At 38.9% G+C, this 13,507-nt stretch overlaps 2 protein-coding genes across 3 annotated transcripts; one reads left to right on the forward strand and one right to left on the reverse strand.

The window, feature by feature from the left end:
* The first annotated feature begins 1,189 nt into the window (after positions 1 to 1,189).
* Positions 1,190 to 2,449, forward strand: LOC149102103 (dopamine receptor 1-like). Its single transcript, XM_089274908.1, has one exon. It carries the CDS (start codon positions 1,190 to 1,192, stop codon positions 2,336 to 2,338), a length of 1,149 nt encoding a protein of 382 aa, XP_089131034.1. The 3' UTR covers positions 2,339 to 2,449.
* Positions 1,613 to 12,068, reverse strand: LOC149102104 (adenosine receptor A2a-like). 2 transcript variants are annotated; one of them, XM_089274910.1, is made up of 2 exons: positions 7,838 to 9,482; positions 1,613 to 3,820 (listed from the first exon to the last, which is right to left on the reverse strand). In XM_089274910.1, the coding sequence occupies exons 1-2, from the start codon at positions 8,933 to 8,935 to the stop codon at positions 3,626 to 3,628; spliced, it is 1,293 nt and encodes a 430-aa protein (XP_089131036.1). In that variant the 5' UTR covers positions 8,936 to 9,482; the 3' UTR covers positions 1,613 to 3,625. The 2 variants fall into 2 exon arrangements, with proteins under 2 accessions (XP_089131036.1, XP_089131035.1); XM_089274909.1 differs by lacking the exon at positions 1,613 to 3,820 and adding an exon at positions 11,970 to 12,068 and having other exon boundaries at positions 5,820 to 9,244.
* Between the last annotated feature and the right edge of the window lie 1,439 nt (positions 12,069 to 13,507).

The raw sequence follows: 13,507 nt of genomic DNA on the forward strand, positions 1-13,507 counted from the left end.
AAAATGATTCGGCTCTTACTAGTTTCTTCTACGATAGGTCCGCACTGCGTCATGAGAGTCTTTGGCGGCTTTCCTATTTTTATCACAGTTTCAATTCCGACAACAACCAGTATCGGGTATTTTGATGATAAACACACGAGAAAAAATACCCTTGCATTACCGTTAATTAACAGTCAGAACATTAGAGACGAATCATTACTAACAGCCAACTTAAAACACTGAGACCTGTCTTTTCTTTCTGCATGGCAACAGAAGTAAAACGCTTCCTTAAAAATTACTTCCGAATTGAATACCGAACGCTTGCAATATTTGCTTCACAAGGCAGATTCCGATATACCTGCCGATATAAGTTCTTGGAAGAAAATAACTCTTCGATCGACCGTGCGCTTATCAGCGAAAATTATCGGTAATGTAAATCCGTCACGTTTACTTATTCTTGTTATATTTAGATAAAAAATAATTAGGTGAACTAGACTAATACATCCTTTCGACCAGAGCACAAACAACTTTGTGGGCTGTTATTAAATAAACTTGATCTAGAATTGTTTTGCGTATAAAAGTTGCTAAATGAAGCTTGCATGAGTTAAGAATTCCAACAATTTGATGAAATCCTAAGGCTGAAGGGTTTACCCCTGGGTGTCATGCAAACTTTCGAAATTTTCCTTCAGTTTCAAACTGTTGTAAATAGAGACACTCAGTTAGAGTAAATGGGCATCAATGTGAAAATTTTCACAGATAATATAGCCAGGGTATGGAAGATGTTTCGAATACCGGAAGAATAAAATAAATAGCCAAAATACTTAACGTTACTCCTTGTTCAAACGCAACGTTTTATTCACTTTAGAAACGCGTCAAAATTTGAGAAAACTTCGAGTTCTTAAACTCAACCAAGTAATAACGATGAAGTCAGTAGTGTAAAAATGCAGGCACTGTTTATGCTGTGTTTCAGATCACGGCTTCAGGTGATTGATCGAATGCGATATTGATTTGTCATGGAAGTGAACAGATTAGACGCACGGAAGACGTAATAGGCTCAGTTTGTCGATTGGTGCGGTCAGTAAAGTGATCGCTTTTTAGCTCTTATTCCCGCCAAGAAACAGACCAGGGGACCAGGGGAGTTTGCAGTAAGGACCAACAACAAGGAACAAGAGAATAGGGAACCAGGAACAGTTGCGAAGACGGACGAGAGATGAGTAACGCGTCGGCACCAAATACGAGCGACGTTGTTGATGATGAACCATATTATTCTTTCTCAGCTGCCTTCAAGTATCCTGTCTCAACATGTTACATAATAATCATTGCAGTGGCAATCATTGGAAACTTAATCGTTTGTTGTACAATCCTGGTTGACAGAAACCTTCGAAACAACCCAACAACCCTCTTTCTTCTGTCGTTGGCATTCTCGGATTTAGTGACGGCGACGGTCGCTGCGCCGCTTGACTTAGATATATTTTTTCTACGAGGGGTCTGGCTGCATGGAGAAATGATGTGCGAAACCTGGAGCACTGTTTTTTTGATTGCTGTACCCACCTCGATTTTGACCCTTTTTGCTGTTAGCGTGGATCGCTACAAGAGCCTCAGCGATCCACTCAATAGGTTTCGTCGAACGAGGTTCATGACTCGAAAAAAAGCTTTAATAGTTATTTTCTTCATATGGGCTTACAGCGTTGTGTTTGCGTCACTTCCCCTCATGGGCTGGCGAACTCACCCAGGCGAATCAGTTATCTTTGCAGGCATTTGTTGGTTTCCTTACACAAGAGTTTACACTACGCTGACATGTTTTCTAAACTTTACGTTGCCGTTACTCATCACCTGCGGAATTTACACGACAATTTATCACATTGCGCAGAACCGAAGCAAAAGCGTCACCGCCATTCGACGATGCGAGTGCGGGAAACTTACATTTTCACAAGAAGCCAATCGTTATTTAGGAAACCTTAAAGCAGCAAAGACTATCTCAATGTTTGTTGGGGTGTTTTTTTTCTGCTGGGTCCCGTATTCCTCGTATATAATTACCATCAGCTTATGTAAATCGTGCAGTGACATAATACCACTTGAAGCTTATCCCTTCATGCTGATGTTGGGTTACCTGAACTCGGCCCTAAATCCTTTTCTTTTCGCGTTCCGAAGCAAGAACTTTAAAGACATTTACTCCAAGATGAAGATTTCTGTCGTTCCCAAGATATTGCCAAAAAAGAAGTCTCGCAGGGCTTCTACAATATCACAACTCACTTTCACATCTGAGATTCCAGATACAATGGACGATGGCATTTGGCTTCAATCAATAAAGCTCCAGCAGCCTGGTGAATTAGCCAGTGTCCAAGATGCGAGGCTGTAGAACAGTAAAAAAAGATCCAGTTGATTTCTTCACCGTCGCACGCATTATTGACTGTAAATATTTCCCAGTAAAAAGTCCAATATTCCGTAGTAAGAAACTGAGACATTGAACTACTTAAGTGTCTCACTCTTTCAATTAGACTAGAAACTTCTCAAACTCATTAACAATTCATCAAGTTTAAACAAAGGAAATCATGACCGTGACAATGTTTGGATATCTGATCTTAATTAGCATAGATTTTGATGATTTCATTTCTCCGTTTTCCCCTTAGTTTTGGTTTTGATAGAGAAGAAGTATCAAACACGAAAGACAGTGTTTGACCACATTTTTCAAACACTCGAGGTACGTCAAAAATACTCCGCTACCCGTCGTATTTTCAACTCTCTTCTCGGTGTTTGGGAACGTGGTCAAACACTGTCTTTCGTGTTTGATATATTATTTCAATCTCGGTCTTAATCGTCTTAATCTATCTGTGTATCTGGTGGAAAATACAAAAGGAAATGATATGCTAATTAGAATTTTAAACATGACCTTTCCATCTCATTTTACTTTTCAATATCAGTTAAAACTGAGGCTATACATATTAAAACAATACGTTTGTCTAAAAATAACTTGAGAGGGATTTTTAGCCTGCAGTGCAGGCGTTTTCAGTGTGTTCAGGAGTTATTGGTATTAGCTCGCGATCGAGTAGATTCACCGTCTTGTTGACTCAGGGAAAGTGGGCGAGACACTTCTACTGCCTGGGACGCCTTTCTGTCTCTCCGGAAGCCTCCTCCAAGTTTGAATCCAAGATGGCGTTTGCTTGATCAAAATGCGCTCGCTCGCCAAAATACGCCTGCATCGCATCGCGAATTGCAGGCTAATCCTTTGTCCTCTCTTAATAATGTAAGTAATAACCCAACTTTGGGCTGTTGTGTTGGTAACTTTCTTATTGGTTCTCGAACTCGGATTATTTTACCTAATCGTGCCTTTCCTGTTACGCTTCGGTGGCATATCTGGCACGTTTGGTGAAGCCATGGTTGGTATTTTGGCGAGACGTAGCTGGGTCAAAAGACCCATGGCGAGACCAAACGCGCTTCATACACCACCGAAGCATGATAAAAAAAGTACGATTAGGTATTTACCGTACCCAAATTTGGCTAAGTGAACATGATATCATAACCATATCAGGTCAGTGACTTGATATCGCAGGATATCAAGAGAGTAGACACGGCTTCTGATTGGCTAATAACGAATTTGGGTACGGTAAACGGCGAATAGTAATGAGGGGCCTAATAATATACTCATTCACTCAATTATATTCCTGCCCTTGGGCACATAAGGCCATAATATGATAATAATATAATCCATGGCAAAACGATCGCAATTCTTCAACGTAACATGTCGCAACAATGTTGGGTGCAACATGGTGCGCGCGTTTGGCCACATTGTTGCGACACGTTGCGACATATTGGGTGTTGTTAGTTCAAGTTTGAAAATGGTCAAATTTGAGCCAACAACACCCAACATGTCGCGACACGTCGCAACAGGGTGACCAAACGCGGGCAACATATTGCGCCTAAGAATGTTGCGATATTGAACTCAATTAATTGACCTCGCTCCCAATGTGTGGCTTCATAGCTCAGTTGGTAGAGCATCGCACCGGTATCGCGGAGGTCACGGGTTCGAATCCGGTTGAAGCCCTGATTTTTTCAGGCTTCTTCTTTCCAATTGCTTAAATTAGAAAATTTACTGCGATGATCATTCTTCACTTTCATCTACAACCGAAGTTCAAATATGAATTATTTCATATATACTTCACAATGTTGCGATATGTTGCGTTGAAATGTTTCGATCCTTTGGCCGGGGCTCAATGTGATTACTGTACAACAATATGGCCAGGTCGCACTGAGAGTGCTATCTACCTTATGTTCTTTTAAAAGAAGCAATGTAAAAGCCGTTGAAGTCAGTGCAAATGAATACGAACGAGCCGAACACAGCTAAATTAGAGGTTAAATTGATCATTTGACTTGGAGCACTAATTTAAAAAAGCTAAACGTCTGAGATATCACCCAAATGACTTTATTATGTCTATTGTGGAGTAAATTAGCCAGTTACAAAAGACTGAAAAGTGGTCAAACCTTTCATATAGTTCTGTATTTTAGTCAGCCAAAAAAGTGGCCTTATTCTTTACCAATAGTTATATACAATATTTAGAAATAATATAAGCCTCGTGGTTTCTTTATAGGCCACCTCGCCACTTTCTGACCCTTTTTGCTCTTGTTTGTACATCTCATTTATTTTTTCGATATTTGTGGCGAATAAAAAAAACGAGCAAACAAACAAACAAACAAAACATGGTCCCCAGCGTTTCCGCGAAAAATATTATCGCGTGCGTTGCGTGGATGTTTTCGTGGAGGGTGAAAATGCGTGTTTAGTCGCTTGAGCTGTCCACGTGATTGCCTATCTCTTGGCCCTCCTGAGATTTGTGAACCTGGAACTGATCTAAGAATAACGTAAGAGGGATTACTTTAAAAACAAGACCTATACAGGGACCAAACTCCTTTACCCTTACTCCTCTCTGGAAGCCGAGGACTATCTATCTAATAATTTACATATGTGTTATTAAAATGAAATCGCGTGGGAGGGGTTCATCCACTTCCCACCCTCCCCCAACCCTTGTACCACGGTGGGTTGGGTGTACGTCCGAGTGTTTTAACACTCTTTGGTCACGCCCAACAGATCTCCGCCTCCAGCTTATCATCAACATGTTGACGTGTAAAGTGATCTAGAACTCGCTAATCAGTCATAAAATCTCTCTACAGCTGATAAAAGGTGAATAGGGCTCAGCTGCCATTGGCTTTTCATTTACTCTCTAGTCTATCGCGTATACGTAACGAAGGAAATCAAACATCTTCTTGTGTGTGTTCATGTTGTGATTTTGGCCCCGTTAATTATGCGGATCTTTCTGACCTTGACCGTGAGCCGTCATCTTGAAATAGAGCTCTGTTAAGAACCTCTATTAAGCGGCCACCCTCGGGGAAATTGGAGGTGGCCGCTTAATAGAGGTTTGCTGCTTAATAGGAGTTGGTGTAATTTGAATATTTTTTACCATCGGGTAAATAACTGCTTAGTAAACGTGGAATCATGGTTTTATGAGGCGTCCCTTTCTATTTCAGACTATTTTCCATCATCGCCTTTTCCAAAACGAACCAATATGGGGTGGCCGCTTAATAGAGTTTCGACTGTATATCATTGTGTCTCTGAACGAACAGAACACATGAGGAGACAAGTATAATTCAAGGAGAGAAGTCCATGCGCTTTGATCATGTTTTTGCGGCAATCGAAGGAAACCAGGCATTCTTCAGCACCAAGGGTTTTATGAATCTCTACCCCATGATTTACTTCTTCGTTGCCTCTCAGACATTGTTTGATGTTTCTATTTTAACTTTTATTTGACTAATTTACATTTCTGCATTCCGGAATTAACGCTGACACGGTATTTCCACTATCAACTTTTATTTTAAGTCGCTACAGCAGATTAATTGATATTATTTACACATTTATATTCTTAGCAAGTATTAATACCTATTAGTTAAACAATTACAATGTAGCAGTTCTTTTACCAGGTAAACAATATTTTTCCACATCGCAAAATTAATGAGCTTGGAAAAAGTTAAAGTATGAAACCCACCAAGATCTAGAGTTGAAAATGATCTAGCTCATTTGAGCATAGTGCAACTTTAGATTTTGAATGAAATATCTACAAGAAGAAACAAAAGTTGAGAAAATCTGACTTTCGATTAGAAATATGATGTTTCCGTCGAGTTATAGAAACGCGAGTGAAAGTTTTTTGAGAACGAGAAATGCTGTGGGAACAAGGCGACAGGCAAATGTTTCCACAGTATTTTCGAGTGTTGGGCGTGACTAGTCCAACCGTTATCCTGTGCATTTATATTTGACGAGGTTACCTGAGTACTGTTTATACATAAAGCGATATTCATATTTTATGTATGCTGGCTAGTCCTTAACAAATGTTTTTTGCCGACCCCTTGCCTCGTAAAATATCATTTCGTAACCGCAAATATTTTATAATGCCTGAATGAATGACTGCTGGCCTCTTGATAAAACAGCTGCATCTGGATATATACCTTGTATGTAACATCCCTTAAAATTCCCGTAATAAATCCATAGATTTAATTTGTTCAAGGAACATTTCAGGTTGTGTTGGGGGTGAGGTGAGGGATGTTATTATCGGAAAGAAAATGTTTAGGTCTATATTTGGAGGAAAGTTTGTGCTTCAATAATGCTACGAGCTTACAAGAATAATACAGGTAATACTTCAGCTCTAACATACCGATGTGAAAAACAAAACAAGTTTAACAGTCGATGTTAGAAATGAGCAAGACAAGTGTTCGAGCATATCTAGCAAGATGAAATAACACGGACTGTACAATAAGGGCTTTTGATGATCGAAAGAAGTTTAATCTTTCTTTAAAAGCAATATACATGTTTCCTTTTTGATTGGCAATAATGCGTTTTCACTCATGTCGCCAGCAGCCATGCAAATTTATTGGAACAAAAGAAAGTGTTCAAATAAGAAAAGAGTTGAACTCCCACAAGATTGGTTTAGTACACCAACATGGCCGCCGTTTCATTGTTTTGGAACACCAATATGGCTGCCATGACGTCATGTGAAAACGCTCTATTGGCTGGTTTTGGTTTTACGACACTCAATTGGAAATTGCTTTATAGATTGCAGCAAATCCAAAACCAGTCACTATTTGGCGACTTTGTAACTTCTCGGCGCCATGAATTTTACAGGCGGATTTATGCTCAAGCATAAATCAAACACAGTGTTGACTGCATACTCCCCTATATGGGCTAAATAGGTTTGTGCGGCCCCAAAGGGTATGGTATTTTAGCCATTTTGGTAAGAAAAAGGGTATCGATATTAACCATTTTGGTTTCCAATAGTGTATGGTCTTGAACTCTAGACTTGAATTAGGTATGTTTTTTAGAGAATACTAAGACCATCAACAAAAACGCTTCACAATGCCTTTAACATCTGAACTGAAGAGCTAATTATAAGGCAGGTCTGAAACAGGGTATGGGTTTAAGGGTTAGGTCTTAAATAGGATATCGAATTTTTGATCAGGTCACATTAAAAATAAGCTAGGGAAAATCGCAGATTTTGGTCCTAAATGCGGTAACGGTTTTGGGAAGTGGGCCGCACACCCCCACCCCAATTTTCAGGGAGTACCTCTGGGGGTACAAATAAACATTATTCTTACCCTGATTTCAGTTTTGTGCATTTTGCTGACGAAGTGATTTGCGTGGTCCTAGCAAAGGTGGTAACATGTAAATAAGCAAAAATCATATGTTAAATTGGCGTGCGTTCTAATTAGAGTATTATAGTTACTGCGTATCAATGTAGGTTCTGACCGTTCTGTGTTCCAGTGAAGAGGTTTCTGCACAACATGTGACTCCTCAAAACTTGGACTGCATCTTTGCCGACAAACTCTCCCTTCTCAATTTCGCCGCGTGAGCGCGAACCTCGTATTCGTGTAGATCGACAAAATCTGATGCAAGGGTGCTCTGGGTCAGCGTGGAACGTCTGCAGCTGAAGTCGTTTGTGGCCTTAGGTCGGGGTTTGACAGATTTGAACACCATATTGTAGGTAGCCTTAAATCGATTGTTGCGGAACGCGAAAAGGAACGGGTTTAGCGCCGAGTTAAGGTAACCAAACATCAGCAGCACAATACGCACTTCATTCGGAATGTGGTTTGCACACGTCTCACATAGAGTGGCGACCATACTGATCGAGGAGTATGGAACCCAACAGCAGAAGAAAACCCCCACAAAGATGGAGATGGTCTTGGCTGCTCGGACGTTTTTGGAATAAACCTTTTTTTCTTCTGTCGAACGTAGTTTTCGGCTCTCAGCTCCGCCAAAGTTGTGTTGCTTGCGAGCGATGAGATAAATCTTGATATATATGGCACAGGTTATCAGCAAAGGTAAAATAAAATTTAGAGAAGAACTGAGCGTCAGGTACTCCAAGGGAAAAGGGAAATAACAGACGCTATTGTAGACGAACCTCTCTTCTGTTCGCCAGCCCATTATGGGAAGTAAAGCGAACAGCAAACTGTATAACCAGATAATGAGGCTGATAATCAGAGCCCTTTTCCGAGTCATGAATCTGGAACGGCGGAAGCGATTCAGAGGATCACTGAGACTCTTGTAACGATCAACGCTGACGGCCAAAAGGGTCAAAATCGAGGTGGGTACAGTGATGAGGTACACCGTGATCCAGGCCTTGCACATTATTTCTCCGTGCTTCCAACCCCAATCAAGAAAAAGTCCCTCAATGTCAAACGGCACAACGATAATCACGGTGAGAAGATCGGAGAACGCCAACGAGAAAATAAAGAGGTTTGTTGGATTATTGCGAAGGTTCTTGTTGACGAGAATAGCGTAACAGACCAAGAGGTTTCCAATGATTGCCACAACTACGATTAGTATGTGACACGTCGCGACTGAATACACGAAGCTTGGCGAGAATGAGAAAGAAGTAACTGTGGCGCTTGGGGTTGCTTGTGGTACGGAAGTGTTGTTCATCTTTTGAATCGGAGGCTGGTCACAGAAAGTTTACCGTGGCAAGCTTTGAAAAAGCACACACTAACACTGGCACTTTTCCCAGTTGATTTCTTTAAGCGGCAGTTATTCTACGCTGTCCCAGTTTTTCTAGGCTTGTAGTGCAGGAAGTTTCACAGATCCTTGGATCGGAGTCTGTTGTGATTTATACGACAAACAAGGCGTCCGTTTGCCAAGTGCTGTCGGAAAGTTAACAGAATCTACTTAAAAGTGCTTGTCAAGACTAATCATAAGTTTAATCCACAGCCCTTGAGATATTCTCTCTTAATTGAGCTGAAAATGAAAAAAATAAAAAGCACTTCATTAAAAGCGGTATTCTCAAAGAAAAGGTTTATTTAAAAAAACAAAAAACGTTTAGGTCAGGCATGCGTATTGTAAGAGCGAAGTTCCTTTCTTCTGGGTAATACTAGATGTATTTTCAGACCCAACTTTGTATTCTGCTCTTTAAAGACTCAACTTCAGATCTGCCGTTACGAGAATTTATTACGAATTTAAAAATTAAAGTTGCAATTGCTTCACGTGGGCATTTTAAAAATTAGCTGTATAATTTTTTCCGTTGGATAATGGTATTTTCTAGTTATTGGTACCCTTGAGTCAGTGGTAAACAAACACAATTCTGATTCTGGCTTTAATCTCTCAGAGACACTATTACCAGAGTCGTCAATATTACCAGAGTGAATTTTGAACTATTTATTAATTTCTAAGGAAGTTGTATATCATTCTGTGGTATGACTGCTAGCAGATAACATCAGTAACAGAAACTAATTTGTTCTATCGTTCTGTCAAAGCCAGGAATAAATAAAAATGCTGGGAAGACGGAAATGCCATTTATAGATCTACTGATAACAAGTGCTTTTGTGAGACGCCAATTTTCGGCTAATATTAAGTGTGCTACCTCAAAGATGAAATCTTCCTACAAACATTAGACATAACACCAGGGATGTATACTGAAAATGAGAAAAGGAGCCACCACGTAGAACACTCTTGCACGCATTTCAACGGACGAACTAGAGCCATCTAGATGATTTACATATATATATATATATTAGAAAAATGTCGGTTTTATCAGCCAATTTTGTTTCATTTCCTCTATTTCATTCTATGCAAAACAAAGCAATTCGTGTTCTATGTCAAAAATAGGCCCATAATGATTTATTTAAGAGAACTTTAATTTCTTGATCAACTTACAGTTGCAAGATTTGGGAAGATTTGGAAGAATGAAATTTCATGAAGAGTGCTAGAGGGCTTGCTCAGCAAGTGATCTTAATTGAATTCTAGAATGATCAAAGAAATTGTCTTGTACAAACGTAACGTTTTCCCGAGTTAATTTGCTCATGGGAAGGTCTCGACCAAAGAAGCGATTAAATGCAAGATAAATTCCATGCTCTATCGACATCTCTAATTACTTAGTAAAACTAAAAAGGTTATCTGTTGATAAGTTTTCTTTCTTCTCAAAAGCCAAGTTCATCGAATGTCCCAAAACCAGATAAACAAATGGACAGAATATATATATTTATATATATATTTTTTTTCAGCCAAGCGAGGTTCCATAGTTAATAAATCTGTCTGATTCTGTTGTATTTTCCCTGTGTGATATTCTTAACAGCGTTCCGTAGCTTCTTCAGTTTCGTGTTTGGCGAGAAACGAACACTGCTGCGAAGTCAAAACAACTTGGTAGTGACGCCGAATTCATTTTGAATTTCGGCAATTTCACAGCTTAAGGAGGTTTCCTAATTACTCTGTTGCATTGTTGATTATCAATGAGATTTTAAGCTAAACAATAGCTGGAGGGGAACACGGAAGGAAATCAAAACATGAAAAAAAAAAAAAATTTTAAGGATTACTAAGGATTACTACTATTTATGATCTTTTACACCGCGGACCCGCCTCTATTTTAACTGGTGGATTAAAAATTATTGTTTGCCACTTATTTCCTGACGAGTCCATGCATTTGAATTAAAGAAAACATTTAATTTTAGTTTTAGTATTTCAATTTATCTATAGCTAAAAGACCTCCGCAAATGGGATTTTGTTTTGACAAACACAATATAAAAATAAAATCTCATCTTCTAAATACAAACAGTGACAGCGAAGAAAACAAATTCTCCGGCCTAAGCGGACTATAATTTTCGATAAACGATTTTTCAGAGTCTTTATAAAATACAAACAACTAGCTCACTCTCTCGAAAATCATCTGCAAAACACAGGTGGGCGGTGGTCACTTGTAATCAGTTGTTTTTGCACGGTGTTTTGGAAAGAGCGCATTTTCTTGAAATTATTAATCCACTTAGTAATGGAAGAGGTGTTCGACTACCGATATCGACAAAATAGCACTCTGAGTTTTTCTGACGTTGCTCTTTTCATGTCAAGATAACATTATGTTGACAGTAACTGGGGAAATTTAATCATGGCTTGATAACTTGATTTAAATCTTTGATGTTCCTGTTTTGTCGCATTTCTGTCGCAACAAAAAAATTGCTTTCTGTTATTTTCAATTCTTCATATATGTATAATGGATTTTTCTTTCAAGCAATCCTGTAGCTAAATTGGTAAGTCATCTATCGGAGAAAATGTCTCGTTTTTTTGACAGCTCTTTACACCCTGCATACATTTTGTTTCAACGGGGGAAAATTCAGTGTCGACCCTACGCACACTCATCGATATAAACCTTAAGTTAACGCATAATTGCAACTATATTAGCTCGACTGCTGTATGCATTGTCCGTGTAAGTTTCACTACAATGCTTGCATTGTGTACAGAACAAAGTAAAGATAGAAATGAGGGAGACAGTCACATCAACCAACAACATCAAATGCACGTTTTGACCTTCCAAAACAGTCCAAAGACAAAATCGGTTCACATTACCTATAACGTGAACTTAGTTGACGAAGCGAAGGTAACCTTGATTTGTAACACCTTTCCTTACCTCATCCTTTCGGGTTGGTTTTAACTTAAATCTGTGAAGTATTCGCCTATTTAATTAAAAATATTGACTTACTTATAACAGTCTTGACGGGTTCGAGAAGGGGATTATCGCGTAACGCCCCGCAACTCAATAACTAAGTACTTCTGGCTTCTTCTGATTGAGGAATAAGATCAGAAGACTTAAAACTCAAATTTGACGGGCCTCAAGGGTGATACACGGAGAGACAAACAAATTGATTTCCGCAAAAGTAGCGAATCTTATTAAATCGATGCTATCAACAAGAAGCGACAAAGATTTATGAAGCTTTACCCCCTATAGAGATCAAATATCTCCAACTTATCTTTACAGACTGTTTAATAGACTCAAAATATGAATTCATCTTGAGAGCGTCTAGGCAAGGCGCGTTCTTTTGCGTGCTTGGAAATGCTAATTATTTTTCTCTGGTAATGAATTTGGAAAGGCAAAACGGAAGGCGGCCTTGTGGAAGATGGCAAATTCCTAAATTATTAAAGTTTGGCGGTGTTTACATCTGCAATAAAACGAGGCTTATACGGAGAATTAAGTCGAGAATTCCTGTTGTTAACAAGTCAATAAGACTTTGCTGTCAAGCTGTGATGTCAGTATACGTCCGGCAGCTTAGAGAGACCAGGGTAGGATAGGATGCTCTTGATCACGTTTCACGGAAAGTGAAGTCCTTTCAAACCTCACGGATTGCACGCATCACGATAAAAGAGGAGACATTTTTACCCGAACTTGCAAAATTAAAGAGATCTTGATACTTAAAGGATGCGTATCTTGAAAAAGTTAGCCTAAAGTTTTCAAGTTCGTCGTTTGTAATCCGTGTTAATCTTCTCCATCCTTAACCATCCTTGTTCCTCTATGACTTATTATTATTATCTCCTTGGTGTTTTTCTATCTTAGTAAACTATTATTTTCAGGTCTCCGTCAATTTAAATGTAATTTTATACATAGCTAAAATATCGTGACTGAGCTCCTTTAATGTCCAAAGAACAGCCTTGTTCGACATCTTCATCACCTCTCCACTTCTTTTTTCCACTAGCAGCAGAAAAAAAAAAAAAAAAAAAAAAAAAAACTGCGTTCCACTGAAGCCTAATGCTGAAGGACCGAGCGGATTATTTTTTATTTCACAGAAAATTACTCTGAAAAATCATGGTTTATACAGTACTAATGAAATCACGACCGACGAGAAAAAAAAATCACAAAAACTAGCCGTTTCACTTTACACGAGAAAAAATAACATCATTTACGAATCACGAAAATACGTTTTACCACTCACCGAGAGAGGCGTTAAACTTTCCTTAGATGTTCGTCCAAATTAACATAAGTCTAGAGTACTGCAAGCATTTATCGATATATAGATCTGACGAAAACGTGATCTTTGAAAGCTATATCTAGTTTGTGCACAAACAATGTATACCACAATAACTAATTTTTCGCAGTTACCAAACATTCAAATTAGAATTATGATTAGAGTTCAACTTCAAAATAAACAATTTGCGGATTTGCGCAAACCGTGGAGAACATCAAACTTAATAAAGGACGTGCTTTAAGAAATCTCCTTGAATGTGGCTGACAATAATTTTCATTTT

This window comes from Orbicella faveolata, unplaced genomic scaffold (assembly GCF_042242905.1).
Source record: "Orbicella faveolata isolate gen_17 unplaced genomic scaffold, um_ofav_v1 contig_36, whole genome shotgun sequence".
NCBI lineage: Eukaryota > Metazoa > Cnidaria > Anthozoa > Scleractinia > Merulinidae > Orbicella > Orbicella faveolata.